General features: G+C 48.5%; 2 protein-coding genes across 2 annotated transcripts; one reads left to right on the forward strand and one right to left on the reverse strand.

The window, feature by feature from the left end:
- Positions 1-567: 567 nt before the first annotated feature.
- Positions 568-1,997, forward strand: LOC114791342 (cholecystokinin-like). Its single transcript, XM_028982118.1, has 3 exons — positions 568-644; positions 1,072-1,314; positions 1,716-1,997. The coding sequence occupies exons 2-3, from the start codon at positions 1,074-1,076 to the stop codon at positions 1,850-1,852; spliced, it is 378 nt and encodes a 125-aa protein (XP_028837951.1). The 5' UTR covers positions 568-644; positions 1,072-1,073; the 3' UTR covers positions 1,853-1,997.
- Positions 1,998-3,474: 1,477 nt separating this feature from the next.
- On the reverse strand, positions 3,475-27,198 carry trak1a (trafficking protein, kinesin binding 1a). Its single transcript, XM_028982108.1, is given in 17 exon segments — positions 3,475-4,970; positions 6,473-6,575; positions 7,497-7,820; positions 8,554-8,633; positions 8,635-8,847; positions 8,922-9,149; positions 9,230-9,306; positions 9,382-9,519; positions 9,620-9,694; positions 9,783-9,913; positions 10,004-10,082; positions 11,989-12,097; positions 14,371-14,471; positions 14,665-14,781; positions 15,352-15,428; positions 20,658-20,852; positions 26,995-27,198. Coding segments are annotated over 15 exon segments (2,487 nt in total). The 5' UTR covers positions 15,403-15,428; positions 20,658-20,852; positions 26,995-27,198; the 3' UTR covers positions 3,475-4,309.
- Between the last annotated feature and the right edge of the window lie 294 nt (positions 27,199-27,492).

Raw genomic sequence — 27,492 nt, forward strand, 5'->3', positions numbered from 1 at the left:
CTGTGGTGACACAAAGATCCTATTATAAGCACCATGCACGTCCACGGTGAAGATGTTTCTGCCCTCAGGGGTAATCATTTAAAAACCTGCATATGTACTACGTTTGTCTACAGCACGGTTCGCTTTAGTTTCTTCCCCCGGTGGCCTGTTTGAAGGACAAAATAGCTGAAAATACAGAAATATCCCATCAGAGCGACTACGTCGGGTCAGATAACCCTGATCTCCACTTCTGCATCTGCAGAAATGTCTCCTGTGTCCCTCTCGTCCAGCCTGAGTTGCAGGACTACAACTCAAATGTGACCAAATGAGTCACAAATATGGACAGTCACACCGGCTGGGTCAGAGTGTGTGTGTGTGTGTGGGGGTTTGGACCTCTGACACACCTTCATTCCGACTGCTCTCAACCAAACTGTCAGTCTATTTTTGTGTGTGTGTGTGTGTGTGTGTGTGTGTGTGAGAGAGACAGCCCTCGTCTCCCATCTCTGCGTCAAAGCAGCACCGTCCGCCCCCCTCCTGTCTGGTATTTAAGGGACCATTCTCCTCCTCCACCTCCAAACTCGCCTCTCACTCCCTCACTCAGCACACCGCCGGTCCGCTCTGCTCCACTGCCGGTCCGCTCTGCTCCACCACCGCCCTCTCCAGCGGTAAGTAGTGTCTGCGCGACACTGTGTCTGTGTCTGTGTGTGTGTGTGTCTCTGGCTTCCGACTCTCACCACTTTCCTGTTTTATTACTGAACAAATGGGCCGTTTTATTAATGATAATTAATAAAAAAACTCACAATTACACAAATTCTGAAGAAGCCGCACATTTGTTAAGAAGCGAAGCACGAAAAGACCTTCCTAGCGCAGAGCGATCGCATCGCATTGATTGCATTGGTCCCTCTTGGGACCGGAAAGCGACTTTTAAAGCCATTTCCTGCGAGAGAGAAAACCTGAAAGACGTGAATTATTCACATTATTCATGTGAAGTTTAACTTCTGTGGGTTTTAAATCCGTTTCATGAACATTTCAGGTGTAATGCATTTAACCCCAATAACTCGTTGTGTTTTATGTGTGTGTGTCCACATGCAGCGATGAACAGTGGCATCTGTGTGTGTGTGCTGCTGGCCACCCTCTCCAGCAGTGGATGTCTGGGTCTTCCAGCCCGACCCCCCAAGGCAGACGCCGCTCAGGTCCTGCCGGAGGAACACGCGCGCCACGCCCGCTCGGCCCCGCCCAGCGGACAGAACAGCCCTTTCTCTAAAGCCGCGGAGGAAGAGCTGGACCCCCACGTCTCCATCAACCAACTTCTGGCCCGACTCATCAGCAGAAAAGGTGAGAGAGATGGTGAGAGAGAGATATAGCAAAAAGAGAGAGAAAAAACAAAGAAGAGAAGAGAGGAGAGGGAAAAAAAAAAAAAAAAAAAAAAAAACGCCTTAATTGCTGCACAGCCACTTAACTCCAGCAGTCAGTAGCGAAAGAAATTAAACCGAAAACCAACATCCGCAACCTTCCATTCTGTCCAGTCGACTTGGCGTTTAAACACAGACAGAGAGAGAGAGAGAGAGACAGACACAGAGGGAGAGAGAGCAAGAGAGAGAGAGAGAGACACAGAGACAGACACAGAGAGAGAGAGATAGAGAGAGAGAGAGAGAGATGACTTAATGATCCACTCTGGTAAAACAGGAGGCATCAGGTCAGCATCACCTCTTCACTTGTGTCCCTGTCCGCCGCAGGTTCGTACCGCCGGAACTCGGTGCTGGCCAGCCGAGCGAGCGGCCCCGCCGCCGGCCACAGGATAAAGGACCGGGACTACATGGGCTGGATGGACTTTGGTCGCCGGAGTGCAGAAGAATATGAATATTCATCTTAAGAATGTCCCCCCCCTTCCCCGTCACCTGTACAGAAATAGAGATTCATTTCGGTCACCGTGGTGGAAAACGGTTTACGGCGCGCTCACTGTAAATTTGTATAACGATCATGATGCAATATGAGAAGAGAATTTTGCAGAAAACGGAGTGAGGAGTGTGCTGATGTCTTTTGTTGAAGTGTGTGTGTGTGTGTGTGTGTGTGTGTGTGTGTGTGTGTGTGTGTGTGTGAGATGAACCGGGCATGGTGGCCGTGGGGTGAACAGGGTTCTACTGAGGAAGGAACTGATCATGCTGTGCTGGAACGGCGGTCGAGCAGGGACCCCAGGGACACGAGACCCCCGACTTTATTAGCAAAGAGAAACAGCGCCCCTATTAACAAATGAAGCAGCAGCAGCAGCAGCAGCAGCAGCAACGAGAGCGATTCAGATCCCAAGATAGAACCGCAGGTGCGCAACAATGGAGGAGATTCATTCTAATAAACAATAAAACATGAAAAGGGGGATAATTACACAGGAGGACAACACACACACACACACACACACACACAATGACTACACAAAGCTTTAGGCAAATCTAGATTTATATGATTATAAAGAGTTTAAAGCAGCGGAGACACACACACACACATCACCTCGTCATGACAACACATGATGGTGGACAGTGAAGGCCAGCTGAGGACTTCCAACATCCATCCCTCCATCACACATCTGAAGTTTCCACGGGGAGGAGAAGCGGAATGAAAGCACGACTTGGGCCGAAGTTTGGTGAAACGGCGGGGAAATGGATTTCACACACGAGCGTGTTCAGAACGGACCGGGTCGTGACCCTTGAACTCGACGTCGGGTGTCCAGTTTGTGCAATCATATTTAGGGACGGTATGATAATGACTTTTCTCCCATTTTATTGAAACACTGTCTTTAAATACATGAGAATTAAAGCATCGCTGTCATAATTGCAACCAAAATCATACTGTTTTTGCTTTTAATCACGTATTTTACATATAATCTAAATCTGGTAGATTTTCAGAGCACTGCTCGTGGTGATGTTTTTTTTTTTTTTTAATCGAGCCAGCGGTGGCCTAGCGGTTAAGGAAGCAGCCCCGTAATCAGGAAGGTTGCCGGTTCGAATCCCGATCCGCCAAGGTGCCACTGAGTCCCGTCCCCACACGCTGCCCCCCGGGCGCCTGTCTACTGCTCACCAAGGGTGACTGTTAAATGCAGAGGACACGTTTCACTGTGTCACTGTGTGCTGTGTATCACAATGACAATCACTCTTTTCACGACCTGGATGCATGTGGCACACCCAGTTGTGTAAGGTCCCATACCGATCTAGCGGAGACCCCAAAAATAATGAATTACTGAATCACTGAAATAAGGATTTAACGTGAATTAAAACAGGGGACAAGGTAGGTCACCAAGGCTTCTTATTCAGTCTCACACCATTTCCATCGTGAACTTGAGGGACGGTGACCTGGCGAGTACAATTTGTGACACAATGGCGCCACCCGCTGGCAGGAGAGTTTCAGTATTTAAGTCGGTGCCGCATTTTGTCCACGTTCCTGACGGCGCGGCACGCAGACAGGCACATGGAAAGAACACGCAGATCACTGATGACAAAACACCAATCAAATGACACATCGAAATTTATTGCATAATTAATAACTGTACAAGTGTCAGTACTTCCCTTTGTGGTACAGTGCATTAAAACTCAGAACTTAAATAATTTAATGTTATGGAGAAGAATCAGTTTTTTGTCGTACATTCAAAAACAACGCGTTCAAGTTGAGGACAACGACGGACGAAAAATACGCCGACGACACGTTCACTGCAACCCACGCAGTACAGATACGTGTGCCGTCATGGCAACACAAGGAAGGGGGGAAAAGGGGGGTCTCCGGTCCTTCGAAGGTCAGTCGGACGCGGGGTACAGCAGTACTGTGGCTGACGGTCAGGCACTAACACCACGAATCTCACATCGAATCCCATCCGGCAGAAAAGACCATTTCTCTCGTTCCAGAGGGTCCGACTCGGCGGCTGGATCTTTGAGCGTCTGGTTCCCTCTGCTGACAGATGATGAAGGATTTCAGGCAAGATCTGGTGAAGAAATCTGGAACCGCTTCAAGTCCCGGCCTTTCCCGTAGAAGCTGACTTCTCCTTCATAGGACTTTGCATTTATATCATAAACCAAAAGGCATTTCCAAAATGGAACCAGATATTCAAAAATGGCAACACGCCACAAACAAAAAAAAACAAGATCTCATACCCCCCCACACACATGAATATGCACATGGGCTCCTGGACCACGTGGGAAAAGTGCTTCTTATTACCCTCTGAAAATGTGCTACATGGTTCCGCAGGCCGAGGAACCCTTCAGTCAAACAGAACCGATGGGGAGTTGGGTCTCTCACACACACACACACACACACACTCACAGTGATAAAAGGAGACGTTCACGCGTCACTATGGGGGGGTCAGCAGCAGTTCCGTCCCGCTCTCGGGGCCGGGCCCCTTCATGGCCATGCTGGCCCCCACCATGGCCGGGTAGCTGCGGTTGCGCCGCATCCCCGCGTTGAAGGCCGGCAGGCCCCCGACGGGGCTGGACAGGGCGGGGACGTGTGACGCCGCCGCTCCGACCAGCATGGGGCCGACGCCCAAGCGTCTCACCTTGTCCACTAGTTTGAGGTTGCGGACGCTGGCGTCGGCGTGCCGCTGCAAGTCCGAGTTCTCCCCCTGGACTCCTTTCAAAATGGAGCTGGCCGGCTTGGAGGCCAGGAAGTTGTCGTACTGGAAGGTGGGCGTGGCCACCGGGCTGCTGGGTTTAGGCTTGGCGGGGGAATTGGGCGGGGTCGACGGTAAGGCGTCCGTGCCGCATCCGGAGTCCTGGCCGCGGGCCACGCGGTCCCAGCTGTGCGGGTCGTAGACGGCGGCGGAGATCCCGCGCTCCTTCAGCAGCCAGACCAGGCCCAGGGAGGTGCTGGTGGTCTTGGTGGGGTCGCGCAGGTTGGTGAAGGACTCGGCCAGGCTGAGGCGGCGCGGCGTGCAGGGCGTGGACGCCGGCGTGGAGGAGGAGCGGAACGGGCCGGAGGTCAGGGAGCACGAGGTCTTCGGAGCAGCCAGCAGACTGGGAGAGACGATACAGGCAGAGACAGTCAGAAACTCCGTAGAATCCGCTCATGCACGCGCTCATGCCGATTATCCGGAATGCTGCAGCACGCCGCGCACGGAACCTATAATCCTGACCACGTTATTTCATTTAAACGTCATTTTCATGCACTGACGAACCGAGCCGCGGTGGGCGGAGCTTAGTTCAGGTTGAGTGTCAGTAGATGCTTCATGCTAAAACTCCCAGAATGCTGTGCAGAGTTAGCGGCTGAGCATTGTTAGGCAGGGGCGGCACTCCTCCGTGACCCAGGCTCACCCGTGGGCGGCGGGTGTCAGTGAGCCTGCTCCAGGTCTGCCCTGAGAAGGACGTGGTAGCGCTCCACCTCCTCTTCCTCATCGCACGACCTGGGGGGCCAATCACACTGTACTCTCAGTGGTGCGGCGTAAAACGGGCGTTTCCTGACGCCGCCCTCGAGATCATTTTCTGTCCTTTACCCTCCCTGTCTAGAGCCTACAAAACATCGGTCGTCATATCGGTCTATCAAATCCAAAAATGCGCAAAACCCAGAAAATAACAATATTTACTGATTTATTGCATCCAGTGACTTACACACCACTTTATTCTGCAAGATGAAGGGATGATGTTCATGATGTTCATATTACCATTAACTTTTATTGCACATCTATACTTTTCATGGGTAATGAGACGCAATGTATGTGTAGCATTTGAATTAAATAATAATTCAAGATTAAGACAGTAGAGTAAATAATGAATTATAAAAATAATACTACATTCTAAAAAAAATATTATTATTTAAACTATATGACCTAGTCATATAGTTATATTCTAGTTATATAAAAGTACATGATTTATAAATAAATTATAAAAATAATACGTTCAAAAAAATATTATTATTTAAACTACATGATCTAGTCCTATAGTTATATTGTAGTTATATATAAGTACATTATTTATAAATAAATTATGAAAATAATACATTCTAATAAAATATTATTATTTAAACTATATGACCTAGTTATATAGTTATATTCTAGTTATATAAGAGTACATGATTTATAAATAAATGTAAAAAATAATACTACATTCTAAAAAATATATTATTATTTAAACTACATGACCTAGTCCTATAGTTATATTCTAGTTATATAAAAGTACAATGACAGAAAATTAACTATGTTTTAGAGAAAATTGTCAGTTATATAAAAGTGCAACAAAAATTTTTAGACGCTTTAGAAATGAATTAAAGGTAAACATACACCATGTCTTTCCAGGCATGTAAAATGAACTGGAGTGAAAGTGGCTGATTGTGGTAAAAAATATTGTCATGATCTACGTTTGTTAATTAAAATGATTGGAATTGGGGGGGTATCAGTAACGTCTGGCCAGTGTTCAGACAAATGACGACTGATGAGCCCTTGATAACAGACAGCCAAGGATCTTTGTGTGTGTGTGTGTGTGTGTGTGTGTGTGTGTGCATATGTGTGTGAGAAAGACCTCACCTTGGCGTGACTCTGGTGAGCTCGTCGGACGGGTGTAGGATCCTGCAGGTTGTGAAGGTGTAGGTAGAGCTGGTGTTAGACACACACTTACCAGGATAAAATGCTGAGGACAACACAGAAAATGCAATCAGTTAACAACACACACACCAGAAAACAAACAAAAAACACATCAAAGATGGAAATTGTCCATAAAGCCTTGATCAATTCTGCTGAACTGAAATAAAAAAAAGGACAGAACCCCAAACCCGACTTTACGTAGCAGCAGAGACACAAAAGGGCAGCAGCTGGCAGATCGAGCATCTGGCGTTCCTGAACAGGCCTCACACTCTGTGTGTGTGTGTGTGTGTGTGTGGTAGAGAAACTGACACTGACAAGTCTCAAGTGTTTTTGTGCTACGTGTGACTTGCGTGACTGTAACCTGACCGTCACACGCGGTTCAGGAGTCACCCGGTCCAAGAGGATTTTTATAGAACGGACATCTGAGACACACACACACACACACACACACATAACGGGAGAGTGGAGGCCTCTCTCTGTGTTGTGTGTGTGTATATGTTTTCATTGACCCCTGTCCTCAAAAACGTTGCTAGGGGAACACAGCACGACAGCCGAAATGAGTTTAAACCCCTCGGCCACTTTGGTTTGGTCAGTGAGGTGGTGGGTGTGGCCCCTGCAGGGAAGCGGCGTGTGGTCAGCAGCGGGGGAAGGATCAGACGGAGCGGGAGTGAGAGATTAAAACGTTTGGAACGCAGGACGTCCGTGCTGGTCTGAAACGTTTCTCTGCTCAGTCCTTTAAAAAGAGGGAGGGGCAGATCAGGTAGAAAGAGGCGGAGCTTGAGAAGAAGTTTAAAATGAAGTTAAATATACTCAGTGACGTATGTTGGTGGACATCAGGGTGGCGGTGGTGTGTGCGTGTCTGCGTGGGTCACTGAAGGAAGGGGGCGTGGCCGCTGAACTGCCGGGGCAGGATTCCTGTTCCTGGCCCGTTTGAGAGGGTGGACATTTTTTTAGGAGACTCCCTCACCGGAGGACACAGCCTCCACTGCCTCTTCCTGTGTGCAGCTCGTCGCCACGGTGACTTCGGCCTCATTGTCGATGCTGGGGGCGTAGCCGCTGGCACAGGAAGAGGTGGACGACGCACGGCTGTGGGCGATTCGCCGGGCGGGATGTGATGTCACCAGGCTCCGGTCTCCTGCTTCATCCTCCTCCAGGTCAGCGAACTCGTACACCTCCTCTAGCTCCAACTCCAGTGGCCGGGAGCCACGGGTGACCACGCCCGGCCGGGGGTCCAAGATGCCACCCAGGTTGGGCTGAGCCAGCAGCTGCCACTGGTGCAGCGTCGCTGATCCTGGGACAAGCAGAGAGGTCAGAGTTACACACTGAGCAGGGTCACCGGTGAGGGTCACCAAACGCATGAGGTGCAGAACAGCATTTTTAAATGTTGAGGTCTGACCTGTAATCTTTTTGTGTGATTGTTTTTGTCATTGTGAAACACTGCAACACAGCACACGGTGACACGACGAAACGTGTCCTCTGTATTTAACCATCACCCTTGGTGAGCAGTGGGCAGCCATGACAGGCGCCCGGGGAGCAGTGTGTGGGGACGGTGCCTTCATCAAGGGGACCTCAGTGGCACCTTGGCGGTTCGGGATTTGAACCCGCAACCTTCCGATTACGGGGCCGCCTCCTGTAGACACACTTGCAGGCTCTGTAATCTGACTGGAGTCTCGTGTTTGTGTGACAGTGCAGACGAGGTGATGACTGTACGGACCGGGAGAGGAAGAGAGGAAGCAGAGGGCCATGAAAATGACTTTATTGTGAAAAAGGAAGCGTAGACAGACAGAAATCATGTGTGGAGAAGAAACGGATGAATTAATGATGGCGTAAGCTACTGCAGATGCAATTCAGTTGAAAACCGTTACCATTTTCAACCACATGATGGCGCCAAAGTGGACAAGGTGCGAGTGTCCTTACTCGCTGTGCGATGCCAACTGGACGACCACGACTAAATCTCGATCCAGCAAAAAAGAGGGCGTGCAGCAGGAGGCGGGGCTTTCTGGGAGAGAGGGAGGAGGAGTCACCTTCCAGCGGCTTGACGATCTGCAGCTTCTCGGGCAGGTAGGAGAAGGAGTATCCGGAGAGGCCGGAGTGCAGCGAGGAGAGGCCCCAGCGACATGATGCTGTCGGTGGGCGTGACGGAGCCGTCCGGCCCCTCCTCCTTCTCCGCCAGCTTCCGCTCGCGCTCCTCCTCGAAGAAGCGCCGCTCGCTCAGGTAGTTCTCGCGCCGCAGGGAGAGGCGCCGCAGGGCCGCCGCCAGGTCCTGAGAGCCCGGCGTGCCGGGAGTCCCCGCCCGTTTTCGGTTGGAGTCGTCTGCACTGTTAAAAAAAACAAAACCCACCACGAACATGACTGCCGCTTCACTTCGACCGCTGACTCCGCCCGTCCTCACCTGTCCTCCGGTGTGTGCGCCTCCATCAGCAGGCTGCTGGTGCGGTTGTCCATGACGACGGCGCCGTAGAGACTGGAGCGGGGCGTGCTGACGCAGCTGGACCGCGCCGAGCTGAGCAGCGACGTCTGATTGGACCCGGGGATGTTCATGGGGGAGGGGAGTGCGGACCGCTGCCGGACCACCTGGTTGATGTTCCGCACCGTCTGGAACACGCGCTTGGGGTGCATCCTGGACAGGAGAACCGGACACACGCGGTTATGCACACAGGTCGCGGTTTAGGGGCGAAACGGGTGCAATGAGCCCCTCACTTCTGTTCCTCCACTTCCGGGTCGTCCATCTGCAGCTCTTTCCTCATGGTCCCCTCGATCTCCGCAGCCAGGGAGTCCTGGGACACAAAGACACGCGTGGGTCACAGAGCGACGTCCACGGCGCGTCCCCGTCTCGCCAGAGCCCCACTCACCATGGGGAACAGGCCGAGCGAGTGGAAGCGGCGGGGCGTGCTGTGCGGGAGAGCTTTGTTCCTCAGGTTCTTCAGCTCCTCCTGGGCCTCGTGTAGCATCTCCATACACTCGGCATATTTATCTCCCAGCTCCCGCAGCTACACACACACACAGAGCATGAAATGCACACATACACAAACACAAACTCACCCCCCCCCTGGATTCTACTACTACGGTGTGTGTGTGTGTGTGTGTTACCTCTGCAGTCAGCTGTCTCTGAGCGTCCTTGGCAGCAGACAGATGCTGGGTCAGCTCCTCATTCTCCACCGCATACTGAGGAACACAGGCATCCGTCAAACAGACATATAAACGTACCGTGCCAGATTGAAGGGTGAGTGACAGGCCGAGGACGACCACGTACGGCCTTGGACTTCTTCTGAAGGTCCACGATCTGTGACAGCAGGTGTGTGATCTCCTCCTGCTGCCGAGACGCATCTTCTGTCTTCCTCGCCAGCTCCTCGGCGATGGACGAAATCTGGATGTGGGCATCTCCTGAAGGACGGAGAGGGAAGGGAGTGAGGGCGAGAGCGTGCAAACGCGCACAGGTCAGTGTCGGGCCAGCAGTGGGCAGAAAGGACTCACTCAACTCCTTCACACAGTCGTTCACCAGCTGCTGCTCCTTCTCCTCGAACGAGATCGTCTCGGTCTCCAGGTGACTGGCCTGGATGGACAGATGAACCCCACACTCATCTTTTATCTCAATCGTAATAATTTTTATATTAGACACGCAATCGGTCAAGTTAACATTTAATACCACTGGACTTACAACGTGTGAAATACTTTTTCCTTCACCGCTCATTTACCACGCAAGCTCAACCCGAACCCAGCAAGATATCTCTGGTAACTGGAGCTTCTGGAACCAGCTTCCAAAGGGCGTTTCACTGTGACCCGCCTCCTCTATCCAAGCCCCGCCTCATGCCTTTAATTCAAATTCTAATTTTAACATACACGGTATGATATGCATTGAAATGCTTTAGCGACTGTACAGACCACAGTATTACAAATATTGCCACTAAACAAAGAACCAATATGCAAATATTGCAAACATAACCAAATATTGCACTTTTATGTCTTTAACATAAAACACAAAATATGTGTAACAGGTAGGGTGAAGGTGTGCAAATGAGTGAAGTCAAAGAAAAAGTAAAAAAAATTTGTGCAAGAGTAAAAATTTGAGCAAAATTCTGGGGTTATTGAGTCCAGAAGTGTTTGAAGGTGAAAGTGCTGGAGTGTGTTGGAGTTCTATGTAGTGTTGTTGTTGAGAGCTCGGACAGCCTGCAGGAAGAAGCTCCTCCTCATTCTCTCTGTGTTGGACTTCAGGGAGCGAAAGCGCTTCCCTGATCGCAGCAGAGAGAAGAGTCCATTGTTGGGGTGGGTGAGGTCCTTCACTATCTTCCTGGCCCTGGTGCAGCACCGCTTGCTGTAGATAGATTGAAGGTCAGGGAGCTTGGTACAGATGGTGCGTTCAGCTGATGGAACCACCCTCTGTAGGGCTCGCCTGTCCTTCATGGTGCGGTTCCTGAACCAGGTTGAGATGTTTCCTGTCAGGGTGCTCTCTATGGTGCAGGAGTAGAAGTTCCTGAGCACCTTGGAGGGCAGTCTGAAGTCTCTCAGGCGTCTGAGGTGGTAGAGATGCTGCCGGGCATTTTTCACCACGGTGTTGATGTGACAGGACCATGACAGGTCCTGCGTGATGTTAACACCGAGGTAACGGAAGCCGTCCACTCTCTCCACTGGGCTCCTGTTGATGACAGGGGTCTGGTAGGTCCTCTCCTGCTTGGTACTGAAGTCCACTGTTAACTCCTTTGTATTGCTGACGTTCAGGTGGAGATTGTTCCTCTGGCACCAGTTCACCAGATTCCCAATCTTCTCCAGGTAGGTTGTCAGCGATCAGGAATCTTTGGTATCGACATCTCCAGTGTCTTCCCTGCCTTTATAAACGTGCTGGCTGCCAGTATGTTAATCCGAAAACGCATTGGCAGGTGGAGCAACTGCTGGACCTGAATCTGTTTGGCCAAGACCGAAGACCAAGACCACGCAAGAAAATGTGTCCTCTGTATTTAACCATCGCCCTTGGTGAGCAGTGGGCAGCCATGACAGGCGCCCGGGGAGCAGTGTGTGGGGACGGTGCTTTGCACCTCAGTGGATCAGGATTCGAACCGGCAACCTTCTGATTACGGGGCCGCTTCCTTAACTGCTAGGTCCCATGTACGGTCAGATCACTGGACGAACCTCATTTTTATTTACTGATTTATTTATTCTTCATAGCGCCTGATAGCTATCAGCCCTGGAGATCATCTTATATCGGGTTGGTAGTAGCCTAGTGGGTAACACACTCGCCTATGAACCAGAAGTCCCAGGTTCAAACCCCACTTACTACCATTGTGTCCCTGAGCAAGACACTTAACCCTGAGTGTCTCCAGGGGGGGACTGTCCCTGTAACTACTGATTGTAAGTCGCTCTGGATAAGCGTGTCTGGTAAAAGCTGTAAATGTTAATATCAGAGGTACGGGTACCTTTAGGAAAGGCTAAAAAGGAAACTGAACCAGCTGACAACGCCTCCTCACCTCAGAGCGCAGCACCAGGTTTTCCTCCTCCAACTCCTTCAGCTTCTTCTGTAGAGAGTCCAGTGGGAAGAAGTTTGGCACAGAGCAGGTCAACTCATTCCGCTGAAGTCTGGGAGGGATGAATTTAGAAATAACAGAAGCCTCAGAAATTAGAAGGACAACATCTGAATGCTTTCATACGTTTCCCTGGTTGTGTCAAAATCTCTATAAAAAGTGGGTGTCTATGTTGTCCAAACTGGCAGAAAAAAAGACAGGATCTATTTTTATTTATTTTCTTAAAGCAGGCTGGGTTGTGGTGATCTTATGGCGGTGATTAATATTTCAGGACTGTGTAACAGGACCAGTACAGTTGGCTGTGCAACACAGAACATTGTGAGAAACAGAGACTCTTTAGGGTATCACAGTTTGCCAAAAGACCAATGGAAACAGCACACAACACAAAAAGATGACAAAGGACATTGTGCACAGACCCATAATATAGTGCAGGTCAATACAAACCACACAAATCACACAGACAATAATTAGCAGCAATATGATCAAATATCACAGTATAATGAGTAGAGTGTGAGGTGGTGAGATGTCTTAAAGTTCAGAATGAAATACTGTTCAGTTTGTGTAAATAGCCCTAAAAAAAACACAGTATGGATAAGAAGATGCGGCATGCAGGATATTAATGTCATGAGGAAAACTGTACATCAACAACATTACATTATCAGCACAAAAACTGCACCACACTGTTACAGAATCAGTGCAGCAGTTTTAAATCACACAACAGTGCAACACAGTTACAGCACCTACATCCAAACTCTAACATCAGTACAACACCATTACAGACACTAAATCCACTGTTACAGCACCTACATCCACACTGTTACAGCACCTACACCCACACTGTTTCATCAGTACAACACAGTTACAGCACGTACATCCACACTGTAACATCAGTACAACACTGTTACAGACACTAAATCCACTGTTACAGCACCTACATCCACACTGTTACATCAGTACAACACCAACACCATTACAGCACCTACATCCACACTGTTACAGCACCTACACCCACACTGTTTCATCAGTACAACACAGTTACAGCACGTACATCCACACTGTAACATCAGTACAACACTGTTACAGACCCTAAATCCACACTGTTACAGCACCTACGTCCACACTGTAACATCAGTACAACACAGTTACAGCACCTGCATCCACACTGTAACATCAGTACAATGCTGTTACAGCACCTACAGCCACACTGTTACATCATTACAACGCTGTTACAGCACCTACAGCCACACAGTTACATCAGTACAACACAGTTACAGCACCTGCATCCACACTGTAACATCATTACAACGCTGTTACAGCACCTACAGCCACACAGTTACATCAGTACAATACAGTTACAGCACCTGCAGCCACACTGTTACATCAGTACAACGCTGTTACAGCACCTACAGCCACACAGTTACATCAGTACAACACAGTTACAGCACCTGCATCCACACTGTAACATCATTACAACGCTGTTACAGCACCTACAGCCACACAGTTACATCAGTACAATACAGTTACAGCACCTGCAGCCACACTGTTACATCAGTACAACGCTGTTACAGCACCTACAGCCACACAGTTACATCAGTACAACACAGTTACAACACCTGCATCCACACTGTAACATCAGTACAATGCTGTTACAGCACCTGCATCCACACTGTAACATCATTACAACGCTGTTACAGCACCTACAGCCACACAGTTACATCAGTACAACACAGTTACAGCACCTGCATCCACACTGTAACATCATTACAACGCTGTTACAGCACCTACAGCCACACAGTTACATCAGTACAATACAGTTACAGCACCTGCATCCACACTGTAACATCAGTACAATGCTGTTACAGCACCTACAGCCACACAGTTACATCAGTACAACGCTGTTACAGCACCTACAGCCACACTGTAACATCAGTACAACGCTGTTACAGCACCTACAGCCACACTGTAACATCAGTACAATGCTGTTACAGCACCTACAGCCACACTGTAACATCAGTACAACGCTGTTACAGCACCTACAGCCACATTATAAATGTGAAAGCGAAGTGATTGTCATTGTGATACACAGCAGCACAGCACAGGGTCTTCTAGGTGTAAAACTGCATCAGAGTTGCACATGTTGGTCATGTCTAGGTCAGATTAGGTTATGTCTGAAAATGCTGGTGATGTACAACAAAGACAAAACTGATTTCATATCTGTGCAGACGCATGAATGAGAAATTGGGGATGATACGGGTGTGTCCGTAGGCTGATCTGGAGGTGAACGGGATGGGGACAAAAAGTACATGTAGTGAAGAGAGGGAAACTCACGGGGTGGAGGCGGCCGACTCCCCCTCGCTTTCTTCTGCTGCGCTCGTATAGAACTGGAGCAGCTCATCTTTCAGGGTGAGATCGTGGCGTAGCTGTGATACCTGAGCAATGACGACGACAAACAATCAGACACGCGAGACGCCTTAGAAGTGGAGAAGCGACTTTGTTTCAGGCGTGAAGAATCTGCAAGCCTGAACATGCAGAGGAATAAAAACTCAGACCCCCAGAGGACAAAGGACTAATCAGACACCCTCCAACCTTCCTCCCTCCCTCCCCCAGTCCTACCCTCTTTACCTCCTCCCGAATGTGCTCCACTTGCTCCTCCAGAAACTCATTCCTCTCGGTCAGGGTTTTGTTCTTCTTTAGCAGAGACTGACCGATGCGGGCAGCCAGCTCCAAGTCGCGCTCTTTCTGTGGAGGGAGGACAGACAGACATCAGAAGAGCAGTGGAGCTAGTAATCTGCTCAACTCTGTACGCTGGTAGTGAATGATGAAGTGAGGAGGACAGTGATTATGCAGCTACTGGGCCAACTCTTGATGTACTAGATTTATAATTTATCTATAAAGCCAGTAGTAAACAAACAGTCCAGACATCCCGTGCTGTGAACTTAAATGACCTGTAAATGTAAAAACGGTCCTTGCATTGCAGTTTTTTTTATTCATCTACATGCCAACCACTATCCACTGCACATCGATAGATCTTGTCTGGAGAACAATCTAGAGGAGAACATCTCCTGGGCTCTCAACACCAGCTCAAAAGCCAAGAAAGCCCAGCAGCTGCTTTACTTCCTGCGGAGGCTGAGGAAAGCCCATCTCCCACCACCCATCCTCACCACCTTCTATTGAGAGCATTCTGACCAGCTGCATCACTGTCTGGTTTGGGATCTGCACCGCATCGGACCGCAAGACCCTACAGCGCATAGTGAGGACAGATGTAGTCCCTCTTCCCTCTATATTCCCTTTGGTCTCATAGACACTTACCTCCTCCAACAGACGGGTAACAGCATCTATGTCATTGTAGGTTTTAGTCATCTGGCCCACTCGTTCCGCACAAAGAACTGCAGAGACAAACAGACACGAACGGAGAAAGAAGGGCTGAGTTCAGACCAGTTCTTCTCAGGAACTATGGGGTTGACTATCTCCATTGGGAATCGATAAAATGTTTGCTGCAAGAAGCAAACTGATGAAATGTTATCAGCAAATGAGCCACACCCATGTGTGGTCAAACAATCTACTCTCTAATAGCTAATCCCAGATCAGATCTGGAGATAATATAGGAGGAGACACATACAGATAAGAGTGGACTGCAAAACCAACAGTATAAACAACAAGAATCATTCTCTCAAAGGGTCTGGTTTACAGAAGAACCAACTGCATGAGATTTCCATCTTCCTAAATCCATAAAGATCAAGGAAAAGAGGAAGAGGAACATGTCTCAAGTTCTAGAGACCGTAGACCAAGATTCCAAGAACGTCCCCTGCAGATGAACTTCATTGAGTCACCCAGATTCTCAGGACACCTCTCCATGCAGCGAAGATGTATTTAATAAGTGTTCTACTGGGTATCCTGCTGCTGAGGCACTTACAGGAGAAGATAAGCACACGAACCTAGTGTTAACGTCCAAGCAGACATATGCTATGTTGCTATTAGTGGTGAGACAGGCAGGTATAAAAATATTCCATTGAACTTCCTTTAAGCTGGTTTCCAGTGTTGATTCATCAGGTATCGCAAGGCAACAAGGCCAAGGCCCTCCTGATCCCTTATCTCCTGCCAGATGACTGCACAGCTTCCCAGGAACCAGTGGGACAAAGGGCCAAGGCAGGAGAGCAGGGTGGCACGTCCGCAGGGTGTCTGAGGAAACTACTGCCGATGCTCCACTTCCTGACACACTGATCCACTGCGGTGACAAACCAGATGCAAAACACCACCCCCAGATATCCATGACCATCACACCACTGGCATACGCAGAAGATGCTGCAGAACTGTGGCAGGAGCTGCTGCCACATGCACACAGGAGGTGAACATCAACGAAATACAATTATTATTTAAAGCCTCTCATCCCTCAAGAAGACATTCAGACATCACAGAAGGACAGTAACTCCTCCAAATCTGACCTTCCCAGCACGACTGAGACTGTTGGAAGGGGACAGTTTAGCCACTCTAAACTGCACCGAGGTGAAACCAAGAACCTGAAATGGAGAGGTGAGTAGGGGTCAGTGTCGACCCCCCAGACGGATTTCACTCTCTTATCAACAGGGCGTGTCTCCTTACAGTCGTAAAAAAGCCCTCGGAATACAGTACAGGCCAAAAGTTTGGACTCCTTCTCATTCAACGTGTTTTCTTTATTTTCAGGACCTTTTACGTTGGTAGATTCTCACTGAAGGCATCAAAACTAGGAATGAACACATGTGGAGTTCTGTACTTAACAAAAAGTGGAGACCTGGCCTCCACAGTCACCGGACCTGAACCCAATCCAGATGGTTTGGGGTGAGCTGGACCAACAAGTGCTAAACACCTCTGGGAACTCCTTCAAGACTGTTGGAGAAGCATTTCAGGTGACGACCTCTTGAAGCTCATCGAGAGAATGCCAAGAGTGTGTAAAGCAGTAATCAGAGCAAAGAAACTAGAATATAAAACATGTTTTCACTTATTTCACCTTTTTTTGTTAAGTTCATAACTCCACATGTGTTCATAGTTTTGATGCCTTCAGTGAGAATCTACCAACGTAGACAACGTATGAAGATAAAGAAAACACGTTGAATGAGAAGGTGTCCAAACTTTTGCCCTATACTGTATATTAACACAACACCATGTACTCCACCTGCTGAACTCCGGTAGGACCAGCTGCGCTCGATGTTATCAGAGTCAGAGTGACTCTCCCTGTTGATCCTCCATAGATACACCACCTGAAGCTCATCTGTCGGCCCGGTGCTGCGTACCTTCCTCCAGGGTGAAGGGCTCCGCTTCGTCTCCATCTCCACCCTCTCCCTCTCCCAGCAGCGGAGAAGCGGCGCTCTCGTACGTTTCTGCCGAGGAGTCGAACTCGTAGCTCTGCTCTGACAGGTGGCGAACTGGCAGCGCCATGACGGGCACTAAAGGTGCGCCCACACACGCCGCTCTCGAAAGTCCAGACACTGCTCCATGGCCAGGAGTGAGTTGGAGACGTCCGCCTCAAACCAACTCAAACAAACCCTCTCACGGAGCGCCGCAGGGCGGCGGGAGCGTCTCAAACCACCCGAACGGGAGGGTGGAGCAGAGCAGCTCGAAAGCAAAACGTGACAGGGCGTAGATGACGTGATATTACTCAGACAACATACTGAGTAAAGAAATCTAAAATAACACACACACACACACACACACACACACACACACACACCAGCTCAAACAGACATTGCTCTCATAACGAACCACCCCCTGCAGGCGCCGGAGTGGTAGCGCCCACTGCTGCGCCATGGCAACCACAGAAAGCTGAGCACAGGGCATTAGATACACCTGTTGAATGGGCGTGTCCAAAACTATGCAAAACACACACACACACACACACACATACATACATACACACAAACAGACAACCTTTGAACACCAAGTAATTATTCCCACTGTACACATTCTCCAAAGGAGTCCAAGGGGAGAGGCCAGTTTATCACCGGCTGCTAATTTCCAAAACAAACACAGAGCGCGCACCCACCCACACACACACACACACACACACACACACGCACACACTTTATTTATGTTCTGTCCATGTTTGACTACGTTTGTGGGGTTTGTTGGACCTGCATTCCTCCAGAGGCTAGAAGAGGTCACCTTGACAACACATACACACACACACACACACCCTTTCTCTCTTTCAGAGACATCCTCCATTCTGGGAACCCTTTTGTGTGTGTGTGTGTCTATGAATAAAGTTAGAGAACAGGAAGGAGACGAGTGAAACCCTGCAGCATTAAAAACAGTCACATGCATTACAACTGTGGACACAGCGCAGCATGTCGGACCTGCGCGACCTGCCCCACTGCCACCATGGGAGAGCGACGCGACCAGCTCCACCGCCACCGCAGGAGACGGCCACTATGAACCAGCTGATTAAAACCATAATGAGTGTTGTTGTGAGTGCTATAAATGAGAAAATGCTCCAGGTGGTCATCCTGAACGCCATCCCACCATCTGCCATCAGAATGGGATCCAGACCAGTCGCTCTGCATATCAGAGTTAAAACGCGACCGTGCGTGTCCCTCTCCTGCGCAGCATCTCTTACCGTCGGCGCATTCGTCATAGTACCAGTCCAGCTCATAGTAGTCGGCCTCCGCAAATCTCTGCATGCTCAGGGCGTCTCTTTTTCGGTCCTATACTGGAGGTCACGGCAAAGGCGGCCCATTCTCTCCCTGCCGCCGCGGCAGCACCACAGACGGCCACCAAAGCACCGGGAGCCAGCCGCAGGGCGGGCATCGTAGCCCGGGCCCAGAGAGACGCGAGCGCTGCGCTTCGGCAGAGCGGCAGACAGAGGACGAGTGCGGGCAGGAAGACTTCCTCTGCGGTATTCCACGGAGCCAAGGTTGCACTGGCCTCACAGCCAATCAGGATCACGGACATCAGCGACGTCACACTGTACCGCCCCTCCCCTCCTTGCTCTTTCTCTCGCTGAAAGCGCCAGTGAGGGTGGTTGCCATGGAGACCGTCTCTGACTCCAGCTGGCAGCGGTATTGGCATGTCAGCTGCTCAGAAAGAAGGAAATAAGAAGCAGCAGAATGCTCCACCACGACAGAGACGAGACCCAAGACGCCACATAACGATGCAGAAGAACCAGTTCAGCTCATCACTGGGACCACGGCTGCTTTAAGAGTCCGGGCTGCTGCATCACCTCCACACCAACAGAGGCAAGGTGGCGCGGCTCATGCTGATGACATCACTAGAATACCCTCAGCTGTGGGAGGTGACCTCAGTCATCTGCACTAATAGATATCTTCGTAACGAAGATGACAAAGTACCAAGATGAAATGTACAAACCCAAACATGCATTTCATTCATCATTTAATGGAATGATGGACTAAATGTTCGTTTGTTCTAAGCTAGTAATATTATATGAAAAAAAAAACCCCTGGCATTTTTGTAAATATTTAGGACAATTGTGTCTCCAGACATAAACCCTACTGAGCATCTGTGGGGCAGGTGGAAGGTGTAAGAGTGCAAGGTCGCTAACATCCACCAGCTCCACCACGTCTTCATGGAGAACTGGAGGAGGATTTCAGTGCCAACCTGTGCAGCTCTAGAGAACTTCAGGTCCAAGAGAGTTGAGGCAAATAATGGTGGCCACAAAAACACAATTTGTAGTAGGGTGGTAGTGGCCTAGTGGGTAACACACCTGCCTGTGAACCAAAAGATCCAGATTCAAACCCCACTTACTACCATCGTGTCCCTGAGCAGGACACTTAACCCTGAGTGTCTCCAGGGGGGACTGTCCATGTAACTACGGATTGTAAATCGCTGTGGATAAGGGCATCTGATAAATTATGTAATTTGTACATTTTCACTTAAGGGTGGACTTACTATTTTTGCAAGTGGTTTAGAAATTAATGTCTGTATGTTTTTACTTATTTAAAAAAAAAAAAAAAAAAAAAGGGGACAGTAAATTTACACACATTTATACAAGCTGGACACTGACTATATTACATTATATTTTTTATATATAAAGTGAAGTGATTGTCATTGTGATACACAGCACAGCACATGGTGACACAATGAAAACTGTCCTCTGTATTTAACCATCACCCTTGGTGAGCAGTGGGCAGCCATGACAGGTGCCCGGGGAGCAGTGTGTGGGGACGGTGCTTTGCTCAGTGGTGCCTTGGCGGCTCGGGATTCGAACCGGCAACCTTCCTGATTACAGGGTCACTTCCTTAACCGCTAGGTCACCACTACCCCATTATAATATCATTGTGTCATATCTTCAATGTTGTCCCAAGGAAAGATGTAATAAAAGGTTCAAACCCCACTTACTACCATTGTGTCCCTGAGCAAGATGCTTAACCCTGAGTGTGTGTGTGTGTGTGTGTGTGTGTGTGTGTGTGTGTGTGTGTGTGTGTGTATATATATATATATATATATATATATATATATATAGAGAGAGAGAGAGAGAGAGAGAGAGAGAGTGTGTGTATATATAGTGTGTATATAGTGTATACATAATAAGCAGTAATTTTATCATTTACTTATTCTGAAACTAACACTGAGAACACTGTGTGTGAGTGTGTGTGAGGGACAGACAGTGTGACAGCAGCAGGTCTTACGGAAGTATTTGAGCGTCTCCTCTATCTGCTCAGTGGTCAGGTCGATGGTGACATCAGGGTTGAGCAGCGGCGTGTGGAGCCAGTCATCATGGTCGTAGCCGTAGATCGAGTCGGCCCTCAGCTTGTAGAGAGGCAGCTGCTCCTCCAGCAAACTGATGATTTCCACCTCCGCAAGATCAGTACTGTTGCACACATCTACAGCAGAGCGAGAGACCCAGACATCAGGAACAAATTTCGGCTGGTTTCGGTGACTGGTAAAAAGTTCATTTCATAATGTAATGTTAAATTGATGTGCAATTCTCGACCACCGTCGTCAGGCGATGCGTTTTAATTATCGTGAGACAGATGCGCAAGTGGACGTTTTAAACCTGATCATTTCCCCGCACGTTGCTTTTCAAGCTGTACTTGTCAGGTCGATTACACACGTCTACGATACAGAGACAGGCTGCTGTAGCAGGTAGAGGGGGACCTCTTGTGGTGGTTTGAGGTAAATTCAGCTCCAGCTCAAACCCTGAATGACCACTGATGACCGCTGCCGGGCTCTCCAGCTGCACATGCCATCCACTTTTAGCAAGAGGTCAATCAAACCGTAACACTGGCAGAGCGAAGGCCCACCCACCCGCCTTCACACACAATGGCTGCCCGACGCCCGCTAAGCCTCTGCTGATTCAGCGCGGAACAAGGCAGGACTTTACAGCGCAGGGAACGGACCACACCCGTCTGATCTGGGACGGGGCAGGGGAGAACATCCAGTCCAGTCGGAGGAGCGTCGTGCTGCACAAGTTTATATTGTTGCCATTAGGTTGAAGGACAGAACGTTACTTGCTCGAAACACGGGAAGACACGGTTCCCACTCACTACAAGTCAGACTTCAAATTTCCTGACTTTTCCATGATTTTTCTATGACCAAAAAAAGAGAATTTCCATGACCTCCTGTATAATGTCCAATATAATGTTTCAGTGCTGAGCAGAAAGGGGCATTTAAAGCGGTTATAGAATTCAAAAGAGCATTTAAGTCATTAAATTCTTCATTTTCAAGCCAAATATCTCGGAATTTACACAAAATTCCCTGATAATTCCCTGACTTGACAGCCAACTGATCAAATTCCCTGACATTCCCTGTCTGGAAATTCCCTGACGTATAGGAACCCTGCATTAAATTCTGTTTTCACTCCCAGTGGAAGTAAATTTACTCCCAGGAGGACGTCTCTGAGTCCTGGTGAGGAAGAGCAAGGTGTGAACAGGGGTGGCGGATGAGGACGGCGTGACCCCATTATTTCGGTCCTGGATTTATGTTATTAGCTACATCTGGTGTTGCCACTAAACTCCACCTCCGTCTACAGAAGAGTGTCCTTTCGGTCACCTCTGTCCCCTCAACTCTGTACATGAGCTGCCACTGCCCGGAAGCCCAGAGTTGAGAAGAACTTTTATCCTGCAAACTCACACTCCTGTTTCAGGAGTAGCAGCAGCTCTTCCAGCGCAAAACTTCGGAACTTCCGAAGACCCCTGACCAGATGCTAATGCTAAAGCTAATCCTAACTTCCCTAACTTCACCTGAACCCTCACCACCCCCCCGAAAATCACAGGATGCAAATCTAGACCCCCACCCCCCTGTACCCACTCATGTGGCTCCGTACTCACTCATCGTTCCGCACCCCGGCGCTCCGTTCACTTCCTCCAGATCTTACATTTTCCGGGAGAGAGCAGGACGTCGAGAGGAGAGCGGGTGGGGGACGGAGGGAAGGAATGCTGGGGAGAGGGAGGGAGGAGGAAGAGGAGACGGCCTGGTCTGGCATGTAGATGACAGCAGTCACATGACCACACCAACCCTAAACATAGACGAAGCTACAGCCGCCAGAACACACAGATCTGCACATTGTCTTCTGGCCTCTGTGTGTGTGTGTGTGTATGTATATATATATGAGTTTTTTTTGTGTGTGTGTGTGTGTGTGTGTGTGTGTGTGTATGTATATATGAGTTTTTTTTGAGAGTGTGTATGTATGTATATATGAGGGTTTTTTTGTGCGTGTGTGTGTATGTATGTATACATGATTTTTTTGTGCGTGTATGTGTGCATATATGAGTATTTTGAGAGTGTGTATGTATGTATGTATGTGAGTTTTTTTGTGAGTCTGTGTGTTATGACTAGTGAAAGTTGCTCTGTCTGGTGAAAGTCGGTCAGGGTCAGTGCTGAGTTCTGGACAGTGAAACTGTGAGCCTTTTGTTCGACTGATCTGCCAATGGATCTTCACTGCCAACGTTTAAAAAGCACACGCACACACGCACCTACACTCAGCTGAAAAGCAGAATGTGGAGACGTGGGCGAATTTTCCCCCCAGACGTTTTTCTAAACACAAGAGGTCAAGGTGAAAACAAACACACACACACACACACGCACACCAAAACACAAACACACAAGTTGCTGCCCACATTTTTAGCCCTGAGGTAATGGAGCTGCTCCCTCTATTAACACCCGTGCGGCACTGTGACTAACGCACAAGTGGATCATGAGTGTAAACACATTATTGCTCACGTACGTACCCACACACAGACACACACACACACCTCATAGCTTAACATTAAGTGAACCTCCACAGTGAAAACACACACTTTCTCCATGACCTCTGGTCGGCATGCCGACCTTTTTACTACCTAACCCTACACCACGTGTGCGTTCTGGTGTTGAGTTCCCAGAGTCCAAGTACAACACTCTAACACACACAGCACAGTGTTGTCTCAATACAGACTCCCCATCTCCATGGCAACTGAGCACAGGAAGTGACTCAGGTCACCTGACCAAAAATCATCTCATACAAACACAGGGTTCCCATGGTACCGTTCAGGAACATCTGTAGGACTCATTTTCACTGTTTTTTTAAGCTTGTTCCCTAAATATATTCACACTTATACAGCACTGTGATCATTTAATATAAAGCAGCTGTTAATAAGCACATGACCATGGAGGATGTGTATAGAAAACATGTATAATAACCCCGAACCACAGAAACCAGCAGTGGAAAATTCTGTATGTACACGTATCTGCTGAAAGCTCCTCCCAGACATGAGACTGACTCCACCCCCCCCAAGTCCAGCAGGTGGAGTGTGGGGACTGTAGAAAGCTGGCAGGAAACCAGCTTACATCATGGCAGCCCGGGCACACAGCGCCGAGTTTAATCAGCACATCTCATCAGAACACACAAAACCTCTTTATATGGGGGCAGACTTGTGTGGCGTGTGTGTGTGTGTGGTGCGCATTCCTTTAGCTTTGTCCTCAGTCACACAACACCTCCCACACTCATGAATTAATTAAAAAAAAAGCATCAAACGCATCATGAGAAGCACTGGCATGGTTCTACATCAGTTATCTCAACAGGTCTGATGTTCCAGCAGGTCCAGGTATGAGGCTGGAGACCGGACCAGCCTGCAGTAGTAGAGTAAAACCTGGACTGGCTGGGGACTGCTCTGCAATAGTTACAGGGACAGTCCCCCGCTGGAGACACTCAGGGTTAAGTGTCTTGCTCAGGGACACGATGGTAATAAGTGGGATTTGAACCTGGGTCTCCTGGTTCATAGGCGAAAATGTTCAGTTCCAGTCATTGTTAATAAACGAATGCATGTAATATCAAGGTTAAAATAAAGAATATCAAAATTGATATTAAATCATTTTAAATTAAGAGATTGCTCACAAATGGCCTTAAAACTAAGAAAGCATAAACAAAGACCTTCCAAAAGTGTGTATGAAATAGTTTTTGCTATTTAGTATTTGCAACAACAATACTGCAATAAACAGCAAAATAAGCTTCTGGCTGTTAATTCATATTAACTGTAAACCCTCTTCAATCAATACTCTGATATTAATCAATGATCGGAATCACTGTTTAAATGAATCCCATTTAAACAGTGTTGAATCCCATATAAATATGAAAGTGAAGTGATTGTCATTGTGATACACAGCAGCACAGCACACGGTGCACACAGTGAAATGTGTCCTCTGTATTTAACCATCACCCTGAGTGAGCAGTGGGCAGCCATGACAGGCGCCCGGGGAGCAGTGTGTGGGGACGGTGCTTTGCTAAGTGGCAACTTGGCGGATCGGCAACCTTCTGATTACACTGGGAAGGAGTGATACAGAGAGGGACGCCCTTCCAGGGTAGAGTAAGCCCACAGGTGGTGTCAGTGCAGGGTTGGTGATGAGAAAAAGTCCTACAGTTGTAGAGGTGGAGAAGTCCACAGTGTTGTAAAGAGCCTCCGTCCATGTTTGGAGGTACTGGACCGTGCAGAGTAGGTTTTAGTCCAGTGTCATGGTGTCCATTACATGTCCATTATGATGTTACTGGTCCATCTGAAGATCCCTGAAGCTTTAGAGTCGTCTCGTTAGCAGGTCATTTCTATGGACTAGGATTCATCTGGTCCAGATTAGCATTTAGCTGATAGCAACATCAGCTGTCAGTTATCGTTACACATTAGCTATCATTAGTCATCAGCTAGCAGCTACAGCTAATAATAAACCGTTAACAAATGAAGCAAGTCCTGCCCCTCTGTTCATTCAAAAGCATAACGCAATTACTAATATCTACCAACCTCAATTATGTTACTTCAATATTTGCACTGTTAACTCATAACAGTTAGAATCATAATAACAATGAAACAATCTTGTTATTAAAGTTTTTTTTATTTTAAAAACAAGCTCATTAATTCATCTCCCTGTGGTTTTAAAAGTATTTTCTTGGGTATCTGTATTGAGATACCCTGCTGCTTGTCTCGACCTGCACTATTTTATGGGACGGCGCACAATGTCCACAATGTGTGTTATTTGTAATTTTGCACACTGTGAATCTCCAAAGCTTCGCAATCTCGGCTCTCTGTGTACTTGTATACAGTGAGATGACAATAAAGTGGACTGAGTTTGACTCGAGTTTGAAATTCTAGTAGCGTGCCAACCTTAGTGTGTACACGTTTTACTTCCCTTTCCTGCGGATGGGTGACGGGTGGCATTCAAACCACAAAATATGCACAGAGAATTTGAATTTATTACCAACTATTGGTAGACATTGAGCCATTGCCTCCTTAACCATTTAAAACCATTAAACCTCCTTACCATTTAAAATCCTATTAATTAACATAAGTTAATACAGATGTATGCTCGCTCGCTCCATCTCTCCCTCCCAGTTATCACTCAGTAATCAGAAACATTCCATGCTGGAACAGAAATGTGAGTGTAATCCTATTTGCCTGACAGCATTAAAACCGACCGGAACACACACACTCACAGTGAGGTGTGGTGACCTGTTTTCACTCATCAGATGGGACATCTTCACAGAGCAGCTTCGGTGCTGTAAACCGCAGAGCAGCATCATCACTGAGGAGACGCAGCACGTTTTCTCCTCTGCATATCCACAGCATCCCAACTTCTTTTTAACTTGCTTATCTCTCCCAAAAGCCTGGTGGTCAGGACCACGTTGCCATGTATAGGGCTTTAATCCCCTGACCCACACATCTCTGAGCTGTGGGAGGAAGATGGAAACCCCAGAAAAAATTCTGACCCGTCCTTTCTCTGAAGCCTTCAGCTCATTTTGGTGATCCATGCAGCGCTGTTTGCAAAGCTACGATGATGTGACCTCAACAAGTGATTACCATATACAGAACAGCCAGGTCTTGCTACAACATGTTCTTCTGCACTACTGTGTTGCGTCGGTTTTTTGTGCGCATACTCAAAAACGAACGGAGCGTAAATAGAGATGAGTAATTTTATAGGGGCGGTGTTTCGAGATCTGCAGACTGCAGATCAGCAGTCAAGATGTCCACATTTGAGCATGGACATTGACCCCTGGTGGTGGCAGTGGTGGCCTAGAGGTTAAGGAAGCGGACCCGTAATCAGAAGGTTGCCGGTTCGAATCCCGATCCGCCAAGTTGCCACTGAGCAAAGCACCGTCTCCCCGGGCGCCTGTCATGGCTGCCCACTGCTCACCAAGGGTGATGGTTAAATACAGAGGACACGTTGCACCATGTGCTGTGCTGTTTCTCACAGTGACAATCTTCACATCAGTGATAATTCACAAATTCACACTGCAGATTACGACACACAGTACAGACGCAAGTATATCAGCACAAACATTTACATTTTACATTTACAGCATTTACCAGACGCCCTTATCCAGAGAGACTTACTATCAGTAGTTACAGGGACAGTCCCCCCCTGGAGACAGTCAGGGTTAAGGGTCTTGCTCAGGGACACAATGGTAGTAAGTGGGGTTTGAACCTGAGTCTTCTTGTTCACTAGGCTACTATACGCATACGCAGCAGGTCACAGCCAGTATTCTTCTGGCTTAACACTCACCAGTGATGGTCTCTGCATCTTGGTGCACAACACGGGCGGAGCCCGCAGACACGTCGTGGTGTGTGGCCTCGCTCACATACTGCTCCTCAGTGCAGACGGAGATTTGGGCGGTGGGGTCCGGTTGGGGTGTGGTTAAGGGCGTACGCAGGGGCGGGGCAGAGGCTGTGTCGGAGAGGAGCCACGCCGTGGTGTCCAGCTTGGCTAATTTTCACTGAGGAGCCATGAGGAGGCGGAGCAGACGGCCGAGTGGGTGTTCCTGAAACGGAGAAGAGATTACGGGCGTGAGGAACGTCACTCGGCGAAAGATCCACCCAAAACCACAACGCTCCTCCAAACGGTTGGATCAGCACAGACCCCCCCACCCTGGGTCATAGGTTGAAATTAGTGATCATGATGGAATTCATTACAATTACGCTGATCAGCTCTGGGCATATTTACTTCATCACGTGGCAGAACTTTTCATACGCCGCTTGGTTTTGTGTTAATGCTCAGGGGTGG

The sequence above is a fragment of the Denticeps clupeoides genome, chromosome 5 (assembly GCF_900700375.1).
Source record: "Denticeps clupeoides chromosome 5, fDenClu1.1, whole genome shotgun sequence".
Classification (NCBI taxonomy): domain Eukaryota; kingdom Metazoa; phylum Chordata; class Actinopteri; order Clupeiformes; family Denticipitidae; genus Denticeps; species Denticeps clupeoides.